The following is a 22,274-nucleotide window of genomic DNA, read 5'->3' as shown; positions in this document are numbered from 1 at the left end:
GTCTGCCTTCGGCTCAGGTCATGATCCCAGGGTGCTGGGATCGAGCCCCGCATCGGGCTCCCCGCTCTGTGGGAAGCCTGCTTCTCCCTCTCCCACTCCCCCTGTTTGTGTTCCCTCTCTCGCTGTGTCTCTCTCTGTCAAATAAATAAATAAAATCTTAAAAAAAAAAAAAAGACCTTCAAAGTAGAGCCCTTAGATTAGATTTAGAGAAGTTTGTTGGCGAAAGAAAGAAAAGATAGATGTTTTAGGTGGAGGGAAACTTCAGCATCCTTTGTTTTCAAATCTAGGGGCTTCAGTATGTTTAAAAGCCAATTTGGTTGGAATTTGGTTAAGAAAAGCTTTAATACTGGAAGAGAAAGGGGAATATAAAGTAAGGCTGCTAAGAAGCTGGGAGGGAAAGAGGGATGTATTACTTACCTATTGTTGCTGTAACAAATTACAACAAATTTAGTAGCTTCAAACACACATTTATTCTCTTACAGTTTCAGAAATCTGATGCCTAGGTGTCAGCAGGGCCTTATTCTTTCTGGTGACTCCATTTCCTTGCCTTTTCTAATGTCTAGGGGCCGCCTGCATTCCTTGGCTCTTGGTCCTGCATCATTCTGACCCCTGCTTCTGAAGCATTTATATCTCTTTCACTTTCTCACTGCTTCCACTGGCACATAGCCTTCCCTGACTCTGACCCTCCTGCCCCCCTCTTATAAGGACCCTTATGAATACTTTGGGGCCACCTGGATAACTCAGGATAATCTTCCCTTAATCAAGATTTTTAACTTAATCTCACCCGCAAAACTCTTTTTACCGTGTTAAGATAACAGCTTCCAGGGATCAGACTGTGGACTTTTTTGGTGGTGGTAAGGGACATTACTCAGTGTGCCACAGGAGACAAAAGAATGGTCTTTAGAAGATAGAAGGGAACAGTTTCTAATTTAATTAAAAAGATAGAAGGAAGAACATGTGCAAGATAGAGGTGGTATGTATGTCTGGTAGTGGAAATATATTTTATGGCTGCTATTCACTATTCCCTCTTTAAAATCAAGCTTGTTTCATTTGCTTGAGAGCAGAGGGCACAGACTGAAGAGATCTGTACCAGAAGTAAGTACCACCCTAAAAACTAGAGTACTCCTTCATTTAGCTAATAGTTAATAACCTGCTGGGAACACAATGGGCACAGAGATACAAAGATACCAACACACAGTGGTTATTATTTTTCTGTAGTTGGAGGTTTCCAAAGTGTGCTGAATGATCATTGGGCCAGAGGAGTTTAGAAAGGATTCCTGGGTACTAAGTTATGCAAGATGACCTCATAGACAGTTCCAATATTTGCTGATTGTTGAGTAGTCTTATAGCTTTTTATATTTTAATTTTACAGAATAGTAACTAATATAAAATTATAAAAATAAATACATTGAAAATAACCACTTCATGATCATCTCTCTCCTCAATTTCACTTTCCTCTTGAGATTGGATTGTTAAAAATTTGGCATGAATTCTTCTAGGTCTTTTTCAATGTGCTTACCTACACTTAATGTGTATATATAAAAGTATAGGTATTTTCTTTGTTTTTGCACAAATGGGGTGATACTAAATTAATGGTTCTGTAATTTAAAAATTTCAGCAGTATGGTTTTGCAGTCTTTTTTGTTAATCCATGCCTTAGTACTATCAATTGCTACCTAGTATTCCATAGTTTGAATGCAATGTATTTTATTAATATGCAACCATTTTCAATATGTCAGTTGTTTCTAATTTTTTTTCTGGTAAACAGTGATGCGATGACCATTCCTCCAGATGCCTTGGTAAATATTTATGCTACTTTGTTGGTAGAGAAGAAAGAAAGGAGTAGTTATTTCAAAGGGTGTGGCTTCTTAGGAACTTTTTTTTTTTTAAGATTTTATTTATTTATTTATTTGAGAGAAAGTACGAAAGAGAGACCCCGAACAGGGGGAGGGGCAGAAGGAGAGGGAGAAGCAGACTCCCCGCTGGATTCACTATATATAAATTATATTGTCCTAGAGAATCAGTTATTTCATCCATGTTTTATTTGTATAAAATTGGAGGAAGTAGTTTCTTAATATTCTTTTAATTATTTCTTCATTTCTTTGGTATTATTTTTTCTTTTGTATATTGGAACTTTGTTTATTATCTTCTAGATTTGTTTCCCCAGCTATCTATTTTATTTTTGTCCCCAGAGAACAGATCTTATTTATTAGTTCTACCATTTTGCTTTTTTCCAAGTTTTAATTTCTACTTCTGCCTTTGTTAGTTTATTACTTCTGCTTTGCTCAGGTTTAATTTAATGATATTTTCTAATTTTTGGTTGCTAATGAATTTGTTTCCATTCTTATTTATTAATAGATCTATTAAGGCTGTGAATTATAATATGAGAACTGTTTTAGCGGTTTAAGATGTGATTTATAGTGTTTTCACTATACTCATTATTATTATTACATAGATATTCTGCAATTTCAACTTTTGTTTTTTCTTTGGAAGAGTTATGTGAAGAGTCTTAAAATTTTTAGATGCTTCCTAACCCCAGATTTAGTAGTAATTTTCATTTTGTTGTACTGTGATCAGAAACTGTTGTTTGTATTTCTTCCAGTATTAGAATTTTGGGGGGTTTTATCTGTGACCTAAAATATGACCAAATTTTTATTGTTTAAATCACTTTCTTAAAGAGAAGTTATAATCTCTGATTTAACCTGAGAATTCAATATGTATCAGTTAAATCTTTTATTAATTATATTAGCCTACTTATATTTTTTATATTTATAGGTAATTTTTAGTCTGCTTATTCTTTGGGTTTCCTGGCTGGCTCAGTTGGCTGAGCCTGCAATTCTTGGTCTCGGGGTCATGAGTTCAAGCCCCATGTTGGGCGTGGAGCCTACTTAAAAAAAAAAACCGGCTTGTTCTTCATGGTTTGAGAGGGCTGGTTAATAATGTTTCTATCTGATTTTCCTTATATCTCCTATAATGTATGTTTTACAAATGCGTATTATATGACACCTAGATATTCATAGTCAACATATTTTTATTGTGATTCACATCATTCAGCATTATAAAGTTTTCTTCATTGCTTGTTTAGTGCTCTTCTGTCCTTGAGTTCAGTCTTGCATGATTTGACCACTGCATTCTTTTCTTCCTTCCCTCCCTGTCTGCTTCTCTGTTCTTTCTCCACCCCTCCCTCCCTTTTTATTTTCCCTTTCTCACCACCCATTCTTTTGTTTTCAAATTGTCTCGCTTAGTTATAGTGATCTCTTTCCCACAGAATAGACTGGAATCTGCTTTATAATTTAAATGTGGAGATTTTTTTTTCTCCTTTCAGTAAGTAAGTTTGGTTCTCTTAAATACTGACAGAACATAAAAGTTTGGTATGAATACTGTTCTTTTATTTTACATTATATTTCTTAGAGGTTTTGGAAAAGAATTCCCAATGTGTTCTGCCTTTTTAGCATTGTGTTCTTTTAATTAGAAAGGTTTATATTATATTGTAGTCATGACTGCAACAATACAAAAAAACCTTAATCCTCTTATTTATTTAAAGATTATTTATTAATCTCCTCTAAGGAGCAATAATAAAATTAATATTTTTCCTCTTGATTCTCCCTTTTCTACTAGCTGATTTTAACATTATAAAATAATTTACTTCAATTCTTTTGTAATTTATCAATTTTAAATAATATCTTTTGATCTGAGTAATGTTCCATGTTTTTCCTCCTTCATCTTTCATCTCTTTTTGTTTGTTTTATCATGGCTGCACTGTTAAGGCTTATATTACTTATATTTTATTATAGCAACATAATGACATAGTGAGTTAGGACCATAAGTAGTGTTGGTATTTATTATAGTCCTTGTACTCTGATTTTTTTCAGCCATCTATTGGATGACTACAGTTTATCTTCTAGTAAATGCCTCAAGAAGAGCCCATGGGAACAAGATTTTATGTGTTTGCATATGTTCAAAACTTTTGAACTTCAGCTGTTGCTTTTATAATTAATGAGTTTGGCTAGATTTTAAAATCTCACTTACATTTCTTTCCTCAAGAATTTCGCTGGCATTGGGGCGCCTGGGTGGCTCAGTCGTTAAACGTCTGCCTTCGGCTCAGGTCATGGTCCCGGGGTCCTGGGATCGAGCCCCGCATCGGGCTCCCTGCTCGGCGGGGAGTCTGCTTCTCCCTCTGACCCTCCTCCCTCTCATGCTCTCTGTCTCTCATTCTCTCTCTCAAATAAATAAATAAACAAAATCTTAAAAAAAAGAAAAGATTTTGTTTATTTTTGCAAGAGAGAGAGAGAGAGAGAACGCACACAAGCTGGGGTGAGGGGAGAAGCAGAGGAAGAAGACTCCCCGCCGAGCCAAAGGCAGACGCTTAACCGGCTGAGCTACCCAGGCACCCCCCAAATTTTTTCTTATATTTTATCTTAATACATGTATTCTTTTCCATTATTTTGATTTTCTTCTGTGGAGATTCCAGTTACAGGTGTAGAGATCTCCTTAACTTTGTCTCTGTTTCTAATGCTTCTTAATTTTAAAACAGTTTTTCTTCTCTCTTTGGCTGCTTTCCTTGTGGCTGTCATTTGTTTACCTTAACTCTGATTTCAGGTGATTCCGATACAGCAATTAAATCTCTTGACCTCTGCCAGCTGATGTTTCATCTCTTGCTGTCTTATTGTTTCTTCCATATTGCTTTTAGTTTTCTGGGTAAACATACATGATTTCGCTTCCTTAATTCTTTCTTATTCTTGGTTTAATGTCTGGTCTTACATCTGGTCTTAGCAGAACTTTTCTTCCAAGTAGTCCTGCCACCATTTGTTTCTCCTGTACCTTTACTCCTTTCTCGCCGTTGTTAGTATCTTTGCATGGATTCAGTGATGGTTCCATTTTATTATTCATCTTCAAGGGGCAGGGAAGGTTCTTGGAATGTATTTATGAGAGTTTCACGAGCAAGAGAGTCAAGGTACAAGTACTAAATTAAGAAGCCTTTTCATTTTTGTGTTTGAATTTGGTTTTTCAGTCTCTCTTTCTTCTCCGTTAATGGAAATGGGAAATTGTGAAGTTTTCTTAATATAATGACTTCCTACTGCTACAGGGGTGTGATGTCCCTGCAAAGATGGATTTCTGACTTCCTTGGTTTTTTATTATTTTTTTCTCTGCCTTTTTATTTTATTTTATTTTTTAAATATTTTATTTATGTGAGAGAGAGTGAGAGAGAGCACGAGAGGGGGAAGGGTCCGAGGGAGAAGCAGACTCCCTGATGTGGGGCTCCATCCCAGGACCCTGTGATCTTGACCTGAGCCGAAGACAGACGCTTAACTGATGAGCCACCCAGGTGCCCCTTCTCTGCCTTTTTAAAAAAAATCTTTATTTGTTTTTTAAGTGATTTCTGTGCCCAACATGGGGCTCAAACTCATGACCCCAAGATCAAGAGTTGCACACTCTACTGACTGAGCCTGCCAAGTGCCCCTGGTTTTTATTATTTTTTTGAGGATTTTTGTGCTTACATTCTTGGAGGATATTAATGAGAAATAGGATTATATTTTGATGCCAGTCTGGTTCTGAAGTTTTAGGAATTTTATCTTTTCTCTTTGAAGTTGTCCCATTTGCCACTATTTGTCTAGCATGATTCCTTTTTCATTCAAATTACTTAGCCGTCTGTGGGCCTTTTTAGTCTATGGTTTATAACTTTCATTAGCTCATGGATCTTCTCTTCTGCCTTTTCTTTCTTATTTCTTTTACTTTATTTTTTCACTCTTTCCGTGACTCATATTTTATGTGTTGATCTTTCTGGATTGTTCCTCCATGTTTTTTTTTTTTTCTTCCTTTTTTTTTCCATTTCTGTGACCTTTACATTATGGGAGACTTTCTCTCATTTTTATCTTCCATACCACTTATTAGCTTTTAGCTTTATTATAATAATATATTATTATATTTCCATACATTTATAATATCCAAGAATGGTGTGTGGTTCTTTGATCGCTCCTGTTACACGGCATTCTGTTTCAGCACTGCTTAGCACCTTGAATCTTCACCTGATCCGAGGGGTCCAATTAGACATTTTTTTTTTAATATTTTATTTATTTGACAGAGAGAGATACAGTGAAAGAGGGAACACAAGCAGGGGGAGTGGGAGAGGGAGAGCAGGCTTCCCGCCGAGGAGGGAGCCCGACGTGGGGCTCGATGCCAGGACCCCGGGATCATGACCTGAGTCGAAGGCAGACTCTTAACGACTGAGCCACCCAGGCGCCCGCAATTAGACATTTTAATATTCTAATTTTCTTCTGAATTATCTCCGATATTTTGGGAGGGGGCTTATTTTTTGTTCATATTTATATCCTTTTCCCTGTTGTTTGTTTTCTTCAAATGTTTAATAATCCTTGGCTGTCTGTTTATGTGGAAGTAGTTATTTAGATTTGTTTCCCCCGTTTTTGGTCTTTTTGGGGAAATTTTGGGTTGCCTCAGCTTCTGCATTCCTTTACTCTTAAGGAATGGTATTTCTAATGAGCTTCTATTTTTTTTAAACATACTCTAAACTTTCTTTCTTTTTTTAAATATTTTATTTTATTTATTTGAGAGAGAGAGAATGAGAGACAGAGAGCATGAGAGGGAAGAGGGTCAGAGGGAGAAGCAGACTCCCTGCCGGGCAGGGAGCCCGATGCGGGACTCGATCCTGGGACTCCAGGATCATGACCTGAGCCGAAGGCACTCGCTCAACCAACTGAGCCACCCAGGTGCCCTAAACTTACTTTCTTTTTTTTTTTTTTTTTTTAAAAGATTTTATTTATTTATTTGAGACAGAGAGAATGAGAGAGAGAGAGCACATGAAAGGGGGGAGGGTCAGAGGCAGAAGCAGGCTCCCCGCCGAGCAGGGAGCCCGATGCGGGACTCGATCCAGGGACTCCAGGATCATGACCTGAGCCGAAGGCAGTCGCTTAACCAACTGAGCCACCCAGGCACCCAACTTACTTTCTTTTAATCTACTGATATAGATTCATCATTCCTCTTATACATAAATTCCTGCTATAATCGCATGTACTCTTATCAATCTAATCCCAATGACTTTCTAGCTTCTAGAAATTATTTTAGTGCATGGTCAACTGAAGTATCTTTCTTATATCCCAGCACAGTTAAGAAAAAGAGAAAGGATTTCTTCTTTCTTACCAAGGAAATTACTTCTTTTTTTCTGGCTCCTCTTTCTCCTTGTTGTTGTCAGTTTAAGGTTTTGGGAGCATGAAGAAAGGTTGGTGCTTGTTTTTTGTCTGTTCTGTTGATCTTATCTCTCCAGAATTTCAGAGACTATTTTTCTTAAGAAAACCTTAAAGTATATGAAATATGAAGAGTGTAAGCAAGGTGTTTATCTTTTTACAGCCTATACTTCTATAACTTATGTTGTAAGCTCATATATAGGAAACAATGACTTTTGTATGTATTTGGCCACTTGATCCTGCTGTTTCTGTCTCCTGGTTATCTTTGAAATCTTGACTTCTTTCTCATCTGGTAATTTTCATTTCTTTCTTGGACTCATTGAGGTCTTTCTGTTTTCCTTTCTCTAGTTACCACTCTCAGAAACAACACACTTCATCTTCCACACTGAGATAAAATTCACATCTTATCAAATATTGCTCCCTTCGAGGATGAGAGTCAAATTGCTCAGTGTGACAGAATGACCATTCTTGCCTAACTCTTCCCTCCATGTTTTCCCAGATTCATCTTTGTATATGTTTTTTTTTCCTTGTATTTTTTTTTTTTTTTTTTTTTTTTTTTTTTAAGATTCATTTATTTATTTTAGAGAGAGCAAGAGAGAGAGAGTGAGAGCATGTGCACAGCAGGGGAGGCAGGGGCAGGGGGAGAGAATCTCAAGCAGACTCCCTGCTGAGTGCTGAGCCCGATGTGGGGCTCGATCTCATGACCCTCTAAGCTGAAATCAAGAGTCGGACACATAACCAACTGAGCCACGCCGGGCGCCTGGAATTATCTTCATTCTTGAATCTTTTTTTCACTTAGGGAACTCGTATGCTCTCTCATGGTGAAGTTAGCTCTCTTACTTTTGTCCTTCCAGCACTTTATTTGTGCTGGTTTACAGAACTTAACACTTTGTCATAATTACTTTTAAGGGTCCATCTGCCCTCCTGTAGATAGTAGTTCCTTGGTAGGCAGGCATACTGCGCCTAGAAAACTATGTCAGGTGTAGAATACATAAACACTTTCAAATACTTGAATGAACTGTGGATTGGTAATATTTATCATCAGTAGGGCTTATAAGTCATTCAGTAATTTCTCTGAAAGAAGAAATTTTCTATTAGACTTTGAATCGCTATAAAAAAAAAAACAACAACAACATAGCCATTCCTGACAGAAGGAAATAGCTGTCAGAGTGGAGGGGGGAAATAGAATAGAGGTAGATCAGTTCAGGCTCATCAAGTGAGACGCCTGATGCCATGTCACATACATAGGGAAGCAAAGCACCTTAGTGTGAGCTGGTGGAACTAGATGTACTGAGTTTATGTCTAAAGATCTAGACATTTAATTGCTATAATAAAATATTTTAAGATTTTTCTGAAATCAGTGTTCTTAGGACAACAGTTAAATTTGTGTTTACATTACTGACCACTAGTAGAACTATGCCAGATGGCTAAAAAATATCCAAATGCTCTTGTGAAGAAGACTTGTGCTTTTTGTTCAGCATAAATCATAAGGCGAGCAATTGTTAAGATGAGAAAGGAGGCTTGTCCGCTATGTAACCGGAGCGACTCGTCTTTCCACAATGACTGTGAGTGAACATAATGCCTACTGTGTACAGAAAGCACTCTGCTAGGTATTCTGGGAGCACGAGAGGAAATAAGAGACCTGGTCCCACCTTTAAGGACTGTGTTTTCATTAGGCAGAAAACTAGGGCCTATGGAAGGATTTATTAGTTATCAAAACAATGTATTAATATGTACAGAGCAAGACATGAGCAAGGGAAAAATTTAAATTTGAAAAATGTGCAAAATAAAGAATGGTATAATCTAGATGGAGGAATGACTTCCTTCTCCACCTGTCAATTCGAAGGTAGACTTGTGCCCACCCCCCAGCCCCCCACCAAAAAGGAGAGATGTTTGAAGGAAGCATGATCAATGACACTTTCAGAAGAGGTGCACCTTGTTTTGGGCCTTGAAAGATTGGTGGGGTTTAGTGAGTGAACATTAGAAACAAAGAGGTGGACATATGGAATGTGCCTTTGAGAACCATGAGAAGCTTTTGTTGATGTTGAGTGGGGGAAGAGGTTTGAAAGGCAGGCTTGGAACCCAGAGGTTGGTGGGTGCCTATGTAACATTGTCTTCTGCTTGGATCCTACCTTGTACACTACTTTGACTAATTGTTTACATGTCTTCATGGGTCAGCTCCTTTGGCAAATAGGAATCAGGAGCTATCAACTTTGAATTCCTTTCAGCAAATAGCATAGGATTTTATACATAGTAGGGCCCTCAGTACATATTTATTAAATTAGGAGAACTAGCAAATGCTTAGTTACATCAGAAACAGCACCGTATGGTGACATTTTATGCTAATATTATATCAAATTATATAGTACAGTGTGGGAGACAATATTGTAGAGTAGAATAGTGGGGTGTTGTGGAGGGGGCCGAATCTGGTTTTCACCATGGCTCATTGACTTACGTACTTTGTGAACCCGGGCAGGTTCTTTTGCAATATGTACTTACATCTGAGACCATTTCTCAGCTGCCTGTTCTTCAGGCCTTTGTTCCCTCATCTACTGAAGAGCTAGTGCCTCCCTCATAGTGTTATAAGGATTCAATGAAAACTAGCTCAGTGCCTGGCTCATAGTGGGTGCTCATATAACTATTATTAATAATCATAGTAATGGTTTATTTTTTGTTATTCTTAATTCACATTGAAACCTTGATATGCGTGTTTTGAGTGGCAAATGCACCCTTTAGATCAAAGTATTGAGCAAGAACCAAAATAATGTACAATGCTATCCTACATATTTCATTGTCGAACCTGCTGAATTAAGCTCAAAGCCTTGTTTTATCAAATTTCAGTTTTGGAAATAACGACCTGTGACACCGTCTAAGGAGAACGCATCGTAGGCCCCATCCTTTGCAGCAGCAGGGTTTTTCAGCCCCTGCTTTGGTCCCTTCCAGGCCCTATAAAACTTGATTTCCTTGACCCTCATAGCAGTTCAAAAATTGTTGGCTGTGGCTCTTTATCCTCATTTTGCAGAAGCTGAAGAAATTAAGGATCAGGTGACAAGGTTAGTGAGTGTGAAAGCCATTTATAATAATGGTAAAAAAAAGCATAGGCTAAAGTTAAATTTTGAATCAGTGTCTACAATAAGTGGGAGGTAAGATAAAGCAGTCAATATGAACACTTGGAAAGATCACTGAAAAATGAGCCTCTGCCTGTCATAAGCGTGAATGTCATCTCATTAGTCTTTCAGCCTATTGACTAGGAAAAGTGTATGCAAGTCTCATTTTTCAAAGACGATGACCTTTTTGGCAACATAGAGTCACAAAATGCCACATTTTGCTCTTCATGGTTTTCACTGAAAATTTATAAACTTCAATTTTCAAGTGTTCCAAAGAGATGACCTATCACACTAGTTGTCTGTCAAGTGTTTTTTAAAGCCCTTATGGGGCAGGTATATTGCACTGTAATAAGTATAGACCCTGGACATCATTTTGACTTGAAGGATTCATTTTAGTGTGTAAAAAACTCTATAGTGTGAAGTAAAACAGAGTCTTTGACTTCCCAGTTGCCTAGACCTCAAAATGTGGAATCAGCTTTGGGAACCTCACTTATCTCCCTTATCAGGCATCAAGTTCTGCATAGTCTTTTCTCCTAATCACTTGTCAAAGAAAATCTCATTTCCTCCTTGAAGTGGTGATCTCACCTATGATGTGTAATTTCTTCTACTTTTGTGCATCCCTGGTACTTGAAGTTTAATCACTATTAGACTCACCTAGCCCACTGTTGAGTGTGATTTTTTAAAATTAAAAATGAATTCTCTCTATTCCACTTTGAGACAGTGACCATATCTTATTCAACAGTATGTTCCTACCACCGAACACACCGCCTCACACATAGTGGGGACTTTGACTCATTATTTAGTGAAATGAATTGCTTTGATTATGGTGGAACCCCTTTCTTGAGACCAGAGATAACACTTATTTGTAATGTCCAAAGACTAAATTGAGAAAAGAAGGAAGAAAAAGCCAAATATTGCAGATAATAATCTCGAAATGATGTAGTTACTGTGGGCTTTGTTATTGTTGGTCTGCCAAAAGAGTGACTTAAGGTTAACCAGAATCTTCCACTTTACAAATGGTAATTCTCTTCCCAGTACTAGTAGGTTTTTATTGATAATTTTATTTTAGAAGGCCACGATAAACCTAATTGGATAAGGATCAAATGAATACCCCCAAACCAGATCCATCTGTGACTTTTTATATTAAGTGAATTTCCCCCCCTAGGTACCACTGTGAGGGATCTATGCAGGTTTTGAAATTCAAAGTAGGGAACTCTATAGAGTTTGTAGTGTCTCTTTTCCTTTTGAAGAATATGAGATCATCATGCATATAAAACACACCCAAAAGCATCAAGTGTACAGCAGTTAAGCAAACCCTGCTTAGTAGCAGTCTAGATAATGAAATGGAAAGTTTGTGTCTGAGTTGCCTAGAATCTTCCATTTTGCCCTGTTACTACAACTACCTTGTAAGCTAGAAATTACAAGGAGTTTCCCTTGTACTGATTGCAGTGGGTCATTCCAAGTGACGCGGTTGAAGAGCACAGAGTAGATTCTTGTGATGTCATCAGTTCAGCAGGGATCTAACCATCATAATAACTCAGATTAGTTTTAATACTACAATACATTTTTGTCACGTTGAGTGTTTCTTTTGCTCTTTATTTAGACACATTGAAATTTTGAAAACTTTCTTGTTAGCCACCAATGGTTTTAGTTGTGACCCTCCTCCAATCCCCCCCCAAATATTAGAATACAGTTTTCAGTTATTAGAAGAATAAAGACAAAATGGTTGTTAAAATTTTGTGTTTGCATTGAGCAATGATTATTGTCTAAATGCTTTTAATTGAGTGAAAGATGCTGAGTTACAGAGATCTGTGCTTTTTAAAAACTGATAAGCATTTGAAATTCATATATTGTGGTTTAATGCCCCCTTTATATTTAACATTATTATTTTGAGGTTGATTGTTAAGGTAATATTTAACAGAAATACTTAAGCGTGTAACCTTAAGGATAGCTTAAAGGTCCATAATACAAAAATTTTAGCTGTTTAAGAAATGAAATGTATCAATGAATATTAAAATTTTTTTATTATAATGCATAAATTAATACTTTGAGACCAATTCTAACCTCAGGATTATTTTTTGCACCTTATATAATATGTTCTAATCAACCCATTTATCAAATTTATGAGTTGCATAAGTAAATTTAGCTCATCTGCATATTTATGTACTTTAAATAGATCCGTGTAAACAGTTTCTTATCTGCCATATGTTGAAATGTTTTAGTAAACTGAAGACATAGCTGCTTAGTCAACAAAGATGGCATTAAATTGCACTGTTTTGGAAAAAAAAGTTAAGTGAACTAGATGCCTGTTAATCTGGTTCTTTAAATATCATAAACAAAAGTATCAGAATGTGTTTCCAAGGACAAAGGCAGAGTTTTCCCAGCTTTGATTGGTCGCTGCCTTGTCCTGTCCCACAGCCATCCTTAATTGGCTTTGGGTAGATTGGAATCACATAAGCAGAGTGACATTTATTACTTTCCTAGTTTCTTTGCACTGAGCCCTGAGATTCCCAAGGAGTAACTGTAAAAGATTTCTTTCATTTTGTCCATGATCTATGAGAGGGGATCCTTCTACGAAGAGCAGGCATGAGTCTGAGTGCGAGAAGAGTCACTCTGCCGACAATAACGCCAATAGCCCTACAGAAAAGGGTATGTGACTTCTTTTGCCTTTTTCTTTCCTTTTTCTTGCTGTTTTTCTTTCTTCCTATTACTGTGTGTTTATTAATATGTTGGAAACTTTAGTCACATATCCTGAGAGAGACTGTCATTCATTGAGGCTAGAGGTAATTAAAGGGTATATTAGTGAAATTAGACAAAGGGGGAAAATGCCGTGCTAGAATAACTCTGTCGTAAAACAGCTCCACGTAAAAGCAGTTTGGTCTCGATTTCAGGGCATTGTGATTTAGAGAGTATATTGAAGCTTTTGCTTTTTTTTTTTTTTTTCCTTCTGTAACTTCAGGCCTCTTTGCCTTTAGTTCAATACGAAATCTGCTAGCTATTATGTTTTATATTTGTTTACTGAGAAGAAGTTTCTTTGTTTCACTATAATTCATAATACATCCATCTTCATTGTTGAATGGACTATATAATTGTTTTTCTGTTTAAACATATGGCACCAGTTTATTATCCTCTGGTTTCTACCAATTTCTATTGAATTGCTGCCTATTTGCTTAAGAAAAACTTCCCATTATATTCCCTTGTGAAAGAGGTTTCTGTTAATTATTAATGCAATCAATCCTGTGTATGAAAATATTGTATCTATTAGTTTTTTTGTAAAGCTTATTTCCATGTCTTACTTGCAGCATCATATTTTTTATAAGGTAATAATAAATACACCATGCGGTGTAGCATTTAAGTAAAACTGAATAAGCTAAACTTTTCTTGTAAATACACCAAATAAGAACAATGTCTTGAAATCCTTAAAGAATCAAATCTCTAATATAGAAAAAGAACGCACCAAAACACATCTTTGGCAATATGCTTTCTGAATGGTTTTGGTGACACTAGAAATTGGAGTGTTTATTCCGTACCTGACTTTTAATAGTTAACTGTTAGTTAACTATTAGTGTATTCCCTAAGTCAAAGGTCATGGTTTAATTTGTTTGAAAATGACAAATGTAACAATTAGGGTGTTTTTTAAAAAAAGAAGTATCTCCTTTTTATTGTTTTTAATTTTTAGGTTTACAGTTTATTTTCTTATCCAGTCGACCATTTATTCACTAGGGACATTTTTACTTGGCATTGGAATTGTATATGGTAATTTTGCCAACATTTGTTTTTTATCTTTCTTGATGCCTTTCTCTCATCTTAAGCAAATTTAATTAAAAATATTTTGCTTTGAACTTGAATCTTTATTTTGATTTAGACTAAGCATTAATAATGACCGTAGAGATTCCCTGACTCACTGGAATGTGAAAAGGTATACTAATATGTATCAAATGTGTGTTCTTAGGTCTGAGTTCTTCTTTATGCAATTAATATTGCACTTTAGAATAACCAAGAAGCTTTCATCATGTCCTTTCGGATGACATGTTGATGTGGTAGGAAGCAGAGCATCTGGACTCTCTGTTTACTAGCTGTATGACCTTGGGCAAGTCACTTAAACTTGCGGTCATTACTTCCTCACCTGTAACATGAGAGCTGAGAGATTTTCATTAAATGCTTTCTGCAATCTTATTGGTGTCTATAATTCTGTGACTCAAATAATATATTTTGTATTTTCATAGTTAAAATATTTAGACCATTTCTTATTAGAGTGTAAAACATTAGGAAGAGATGCTGTCGTTTTCAAGGACTTTGAGCACTTAGTTCAGGGGCAGTTGGTGTGAGTGAAACTCAGCTAGAAAATCCAGCACTGACTGGTAAGTAGCAGAATAAGAATACTCTGGAAAGCTGTGATTATAATTGATGTTAAATCTGAGCTGCTGATGGTCACGTCATTGTGATTTCTCTTGGTCTTTTATAATAAGCTGCTTGTCAGGTTTTTACTGTAATAATTACGTAAGTCAAAATTCCTTGTGCCCAGCTCCATGCTATTGCTTTCCAGTGAGTACACATATTAAATTTCCATATAATTTAGGACATCACCATTTAGTGAAAGTACTTACACTGTTTCTTTCTCCTGGCATTTTAACCCCCAAAGGACCCCTTATCTAGAAGACTATTCTGAAAATCTTAATATCTCGTATTTTAGGAATTGGGCATGTTTCTGACTAAAAAACATCCATCTGCCCTGGTCACACCATGACTTTTTTTTTCTAAGATAGAAAATTATTCCATACTTGTAATTATCTTGTCATTTTCTATATGCACCATAATTTAAGATGATCTGACAAATTAGTACAAGCATCTCTTGGAGTATTTCGGGGGCAGCTTCTCATTTTCCCAAGAAGGCAGCCGGTGCTTTTCCATAAGTTTGGCATAAACTTTGCTCATCCTGAATGAGTGGCTCTTGAAAAATAATTTGCCAGCTGGAATCCTAATCATTTGAAAGGCTGAGGGCATTTCTGAAAATGCTTAATAGCACTAGGGAGTAATTTTCTTATCACCCTATGTATCTGATCTGAATGGCCATGAGATTCTCCTGAGAGTGGGGCTAGGAACTTGAACTTTAAACATGGTTCCTTAACACAGTATGGGTCTTTTTTGTAGAAGATCAAATACACTTTGATCTTTGAGGAACAGAGACTTTTGGTAGATTCTCTATCAAAGTTTTAGAAAAAAATTTTTGGTCTCCTCCAATTCTGTTAGAGTTTGATTTCCTTGATTCTGGTTAATCATGGTTCTAGCAAAGATTTCATCATATCAGACATGGTTACATCCTCACCAAATGCCCTGAATGAATCTTTTACCTCATAGCATTTTTCTCAGATAACTACTCGGTTATATCTTTTTTTTTTTTTTTTTTTAATGAGAGAAGTCTGAGTCTCTTGGGTGTTGAGTGACTTATGCAAGGTCACCCAGAAGGTCACTGGAAAGCTAGAAATAGAATCTAGGTCTTGTGACTTCAAGTGTGTTTCTCCTAGATATGTGTTACCTCCTGAAATTAATATGTTAATGACATTGCCTTATGGGATGTTTAATTGCCATTCAACTTCTAGTCTGGAATTAGCTTAGGCAAATCCTTTCATCTCCCTCTGCACCTCCACCAACTCCCATATGTTCTAGTGTAGAAAACATTTTATTCAGAAAGCAATTGTAAGCGGCAAAGTGTGTGTGTGTATGTGTGTGTGTGGAGAGAGAGAGAGAAAGAGAGAGAGAAAGAGAATTTATACCCAGCAGTCTAGATTGGTACATTATATCAAGAAACTATTTTAAGGTCCCAGAGAATTAACAAAAGATTCAAGGATTGTAAAGTATACATTAAGTGTAATATAAAATTCATATTCTTTTTATAGAAAGCCTCCAAGATCAGAAGGCCAGATGTCCATATTCTGATTCTGTGAGTAGGCATGTTTCATGCCTCTATCAGATTTACATTGTTTTGCAAATTATGTTTACAAGCATTTCTGCATTTTTTATCCATACTACAATTAAGAGAGATATTCAAAGCACACATGATCCTGAAGCATCTTCTGAAGTCTCAGGGAGAAAAAGGGATAACTTCTTGAATACATTTTCCTTAAGATTTGAATCCTTTTGAAAATCTGAAATTCATGAGTTGTATATGGAGCAATGCCATTTATCAGAAGATTCAATTCTCTGTCTATATGAGAGAATAGTTTATGTTATATTCATTTCCTTCCTCATACAGTTAGAATCATTGCTATGACTTTCTAAAAATAATTTTGTAAAGAATGAAAGAATACAGATTATCATATCACTATTTTGCCCAGAAACTTTTCAATTTATATAAAATCAGCCCAAATGGTTGTATTGCCTGTGCCTTAGGGCCTGTGTGCCCAGTGGTTTCCCCAGCCTCGTGTGGAGCCTCCGCTGAGTACGTGGCTTTCTTCCTTGTGCTCGAAACACTGTTTGGTATTTGTCCCTCTGTACTTCTGCCCCCGGTTTTATGCTCCATGGCCTGTAGACAACTCCGGGATTCAGTCTGCTTTTCAAGACTTTCTCAGCACATCTTTCTTAGTGGTGTCTTGATTCAGTACCCGTGGACATGCCTTAATTCCCAATTTCCTAATTCAGTAGGTACTGCCATGTGACAGCAGTTTTATTATTTATTTATTTGACAGAGAGAGAGACAGCGAGAGAGGGAACACAAGTAGGGGGAGTGGGAGAGGGAGAAGCAGGCCTCCGGCCGAGCAGGGAGCCCGATGCGGGGCCTCGATCCCAGGATCCCGGGATCCTGATCAGAGCCCAAGGCAGAGGCTTAACGACTGAGCCACCCAGGCGCCCCTCACAGCAGTTTTATAATTACCTTTTCCGATAACTGAAGTCTTACTAGCCTTCATAGTTGTGGGATAATAAATATGCTTTCTGGTGACTCAGATTTGACTTCTGGCTTTTCTGTGTGTCTGGTTTTGTTTTGTTTTTGTTTTTGTTTTTTATAAATCCTGTACTATTTGGTTTTCAAAATGTGTCTTTTTTTTGTCTTACATCCAGATTTTAAAAATTTAAGATATTGTTTAAATAAAGTGCTTTGTCAGTTACGAGCTGAATTTTTATTTCATGTACCCAGAAAACTGAAATGACAGCACATTAAACAGGGAGATTTATTTTTCTTTCACTTTACAAGAAGACTCCGTCCAAAGCTAATGTAGCAGCCCGACAGTGTCCTGAGGCAACCAAGCTCCTTCTTGCTTTCTGTTGTATCTTCCTTAGTGTGGGTCTCTTTTCCTTTTATGGAAAGATAAATGCAAATCTCCAGTCATCCTGTTCACATTCCTGGCATACAAAATGGGAAGCACCAAGGGCATGCCGGCTCGCTCTATCAGATGTTAACATGGCACCCTGAGGTAACTGGGAGCTTTTGCTAACATTTTACTGGCTGGGATTCTGTCACGTGGCCAAACCTGGTGACAGGGGAAGCCAGGAAATGTAGGCCTTGAGCTCCACATTCTGCCCTTCTCATCAGAGTCAGGACTCATCAGGAAGGGAGAGGGGAACAGGGGTTCCTGGTGGGCAGCTCACTATCCCCCAAGTGCCTCCAACATATTAGGTGTTCAGTAAATATTTGTCCCTTGGATTTTTATTATTGTGTTTCCAGATATACAATATGTTTGTGCTTTTTGGACAAATGTATTCTGATACTTGTATGGGGATAGTAGAAGGTATAGCAAGTGGGGAGAGAGTAGATTTCCTGAGGAGGGGAGGGTAATGGCTGGCTGGCTTGGGAGGGGGTTGTGATGTGGTAATGAGTGTGATTATTGCTCTTTACCTGGAGTTCTCATTCTTGCTAAACCTTGATCTTTCTTCTGTCCTTTTAATTGTTTACAGGGTAACTTTGCTGCATATCCATCTAGGAAGGGTACCACACGGACAAATGGATTTTGTGTTTTCACAAAAAGTTTCTTTTCCTGAGAAGTGAGTTTTTAGGAAGTGTGATACGGTAAAGATTGTGTGTTTTAGAGCCAGAAAGCTCTGAGTTTGAGCTCAGCTCTGTCACTGACCAGGGGTGTGACTTTGGGTGCCTTCTTTTAAACATTTCTGAAAGTCAGTTTCTCTGTTCTGGGGATAATGATGCTTCCTCACAGAACAGTTGTGAGGATTAAATAGGATGAGTATTTAGAAGTACTTGACACATAGTAGAAGATCAACAAATGCGAGTTCCTTCCCTCCCCCATCTATGAAATGGCATGTTTTACTAGTTTCATAAACAGTTTAAAATCTCCCTATTACTATGAATTTAAATTTTTTTGTGTGCCCTGTCCTATTGAGGTAGTTACCTAAAAATTCCCTTGTAACAAATAAATCAAACAAAAAATAGTTGTCCTTGATATAATGCAGCCAGGGAGAGAAAGACCGTGTACCTTTCATGTGCTGGTTCCCTCAACTCCTTTTCTGTAACTTTAGGGGGGCTCTAATTGAATTTAAAAAAATTAATTTGACTATTAAATGCTGGTGAATTTTTTTTAAAAAATCTGGGAACAGATTTAATTATAGTAAGATAGTTTAGCTTATTTGTCTTTTCACTGTCCTGGGAAGAATCAGGCAGGGTTCTGTATTTGAAAGAGGTACTAAGTTGTGCCTAATATGAAGACATTGTTTCGGTAGACGAAGGTGACATTACTGGAATGTTAACTGTATGATGGCAGGGACTGTGTCACTTGATCATCTCTGGACTCAAGTGCCCAACATAGGGAAGGTACAAAGTTGGTATATAATTACTATTAGTTGATACATTTGTCTTCCCGTTGCATTCACTTCATTCTCCCTTCATTTCACAGCTGTGGTGAAAAGGCATACACCCAGGGTCCACCTCAGCTGGTCCACCCTGCCTCTTCATGACCTTTATCCAGCTCCAGCTTGCTGCTGTGGACAACTTGGTATACTCACTGCCCGTGACACACACCTCTAAAATAAAAACAGCTCTAATGTGTTCAGCACTGATGACACATTCTCTTTAGTCCTCATAAGAACCCAAACCCAGTTTGGGATGAGGAATGTGAAGCTTGGGGTGGTGGTGGCGGGGGAGAGGTTAAGTGTCCTGCCCAAAGCACATGTCTGGTCAGTGTCCAGGCAGGACTGAGCACCGGGTCAGCACCGTGCCTGCCAGAGGCTGCCTCTCCCAGCCTCATGGGTGTGCCTGCTGCAGAGCCGTCTGCATTCACCACTCAGTGCACTCTGCCCTCTCCTCAGTCCTCTCGTTGGACCAGTCCCACCTTCCTGCATCTCTCTTTCCCTCTTGTCATTTTTCCTTGTTGTGCACTCAATCTTGCCTCAAAGATGTAGTGACTAAACCATATGTCGGAGTTCCTTAGAGCCCAGCGGGACTGTAGGAGTCTCTTGAGACTTACTAAATGCCTTATTTGCTTTCAAAAATATATAGTAAAAATCACATATATTAATTGAGTCCTATGAGTTTGCCAGCTATTTGCCCGTTCTATAGAATGAGGAATCTAGGACTTACCACTGGTCTGGTGGCTTAGGATCTGATCACAGAGCGGACTCCAAAGTCCACCATCACCTTGAGCACCTGGGATGAAACTCTATGTGAATGGGGGCTATAACTTGTTTTTTTGTTGTTGTTGTTTTGTTTTCTTTAAAGACTTTATTTATTTATTTATTTATTTATTTATTTGTCAGAGAGAGGCAGGCAGAGGGAGAAGTAGGCTCCCCACTGAGCAGGGAACCCGATGTGGGACTCGATCCCAGGGCCCTGGGATCATGACCTGAGCCAAAGGCAGATGCTTAACCGACTGAGCCACCCAGGCGTCCCAACTCATGTCGTTTTGTAAACCACGATGCCTGGTCCGCATTTGGCAATGAAAGCAGATTAAAAATCGTCGGGCTGATCAACAGTCTCACTCTTGCTTGGGGGCAGTCTCAGGGCTGGCTCTCCTGGCCGTGCCCCAGGACCCCAAGTCAAATCTAGAAAATAACAATCTCTTTTTGGCAGAAGAAAGAAGAAAGACATTTGGTAATTTCAGATATTAAACCCTCTGAGAGGGTAGGGTAAAGATTTTCTACCCCTGGAAGATAGAAACAAATAATACTTGCTCTTCAGACAGTTCCTAAAGAGGAATTCGAAAATCATTTTTGGCACACATACCATTGTCAGAAGGTGAGTATAAATGCGTCCTAATCAGCATGCATGTTTGGACATATACATTCAATTGTGTTTGTGAAAGTATCAAGAATTTTATTTTATAGTTCAGAAGTCAAATTCGTTTGGGTAGTTCTATCAAGATTCAAAGAATTATTTTGACATCATCTTTCTAAAATACTAGGGAGAAACTCCAGCTTGAGTTCTAGGAAAGGTTGTTACTGAGGTGACTTTATATACAGTGTATGTGTATAGTATATATATATACACATATATATATGTATATATATATAGCCCCCAAAACAATCCTTATTGAAGATGTACACATGGTTTATCTGAAACATTCAAATTAAGAATATTTTAAAATGGCTTTAAACTTTTTAAAACTCTTGTAATTATAATAGGACGTCCATAGGGTTAACAATGTTAAAGTTGTAGTTTTCAAAACATCCTGTTTTCTCTGTTTGTGCTCACTGAGAAGTAAAGACTCCCTCTGCTGGCTGTTTCAGAACATGCAATTTTTCGGGCAAGTTAATGCTGCAAAAAGTGAAACCCAAAGAACAACCTGTCTTGACATTCAAAAAGCTGGGTGCCTGGGGACATATGTGCATTTCTATGCTGTGGGTTTTTAGTTATCTAATACTTTTATCTGGGATGCCATATAGAAGCAGCAGCTTACAGCAGCATGAACGTTGGAGGAACGGAGTGGCAAGAACAGGGTCAGGGAGGGGCCCGGAGACAGATTCCCTGGCTGGCTCTGCCAGGGAATAGCTGGGCATCCCCAAGCAAGTCAGACCCTCCTCAGAAGTGGCTTATTTGTTTGTAAAATGAGAGGATTTCCGTGGATGTTCTCCAAGAGTCCTTTTGACCTTTACTGTTTTGTGTTTCGAACAGTATTGATCATATTTCTTTTACAGGAATATGTTCTATATGTGTTTTGCACCAATATAAAATAAATATTTAGAAAAAGGAAGAAAAGGTAAAATGACCAAAATGGTTATAAATCACTTGCTTCTACTGCTGTCACAGCATGGGAATATTAGGCCTAGAAAGTGATATTTTGTATGCTATTGTAAGTTTATACTGATATATATATATTATATATATATCACATTATATATATAATATATATAATATATAATATATAAATATTATATTATAATATATAATATATATATTATATGATATATATATATATGTAATATCTCCCAAATGTCCCAGAAACACTGAACACAGCATATTTCATTAATCCTATGGTACCTTAAATTACAAGAAGTGTCATTATTTTATATGTTTCCAATTATATCGATCATACCACTGATGGCAAGTTACTTCCAAGTTTCAGAGAAGTTAAATGTGAGGAAACGTGCTTTTAAAAATTAGTAAAATAAGGTAGTTCCTAAAAGTGCTTCACTTGACACCAGGCAGCCCAAGAATTGTAGTAAAATGTCCGATGTGCCCCGGGCACTAATACATACTTTCTTTCCTCTCTTCCTGTTTGCCCCCCTCTCTTCTTAACCCTTCCTCCACCCCTCCCCAACTCGTCCTTCCCACTGTGTGACACCGTTTTTAACTTTTTTTGCTTAGATGTGTCTTATGGGTATTCTGGGAATACACGATTGCTTAAAACCTGAAATGAGATACTGGAATAACATTGTGTCCAACATAAGCATGACCAGTGGTTTTCTGTTTTAAATCTGAATAAGCATTAGCACTTGTGAAGGTTTTTTTTACTTCAAAGATGAATTAGCACTGGCATCGTCACAGGAATTACATGGGTTTTAAAAACACTGAGGCTTCAGAGAACACT

The 22,274-nt window shown here is 37.5% G+C and overlaps 1 protein-coding gene across 2 annotated transcripts in view; it reads left to right on the top strand.

Moving 5' to 3' along the window:
* Positions 1–22,274, top strand: part of GRB14 (growth factor receptor bound protein 14) — a 113,364-nt gene that overhangs the window by 38,346 nt on the left and 52,744 nt on the right. The window contains exon 1 of one of the 2 annotated variants that reach the window (XM_021702908.1): positions 12,698–12,954. The exons of the other annotated variant lie outside the window; for it this stretch is intronic. Coding sequence (XP_021558583.1) covers positions 12,892–12,954 — 63 coding nt within the window. The 5' untranslated portion in view covers positions 12,698–12,891. Of the gene's footprint in view, positions 1–12,697; positions 12,955–22,274 lie in introns of those variants that run through there. 2 annotated transcript variants of the gene reach the window in all.

The sequence above is a fragment of the Neomonachus schauinslandi genome, chromosome 3, assembly GCF_002201575.2.
Source record: "Neomonachus schauinslandi chromosome 3, ASM220157v2, whole genome shotgun sequence".
NCBI lineage: Eukaryota > Metazoa > Chordata > Mammalia > Carnivora > Phocidae > Neomonachus > Neomonachus schauinslandi.
The sequence above is the reverse complement of the archived record's forward strand: the minus strand, read 5'-3'. Positions and strand labels throughout refer to the sequence as shown.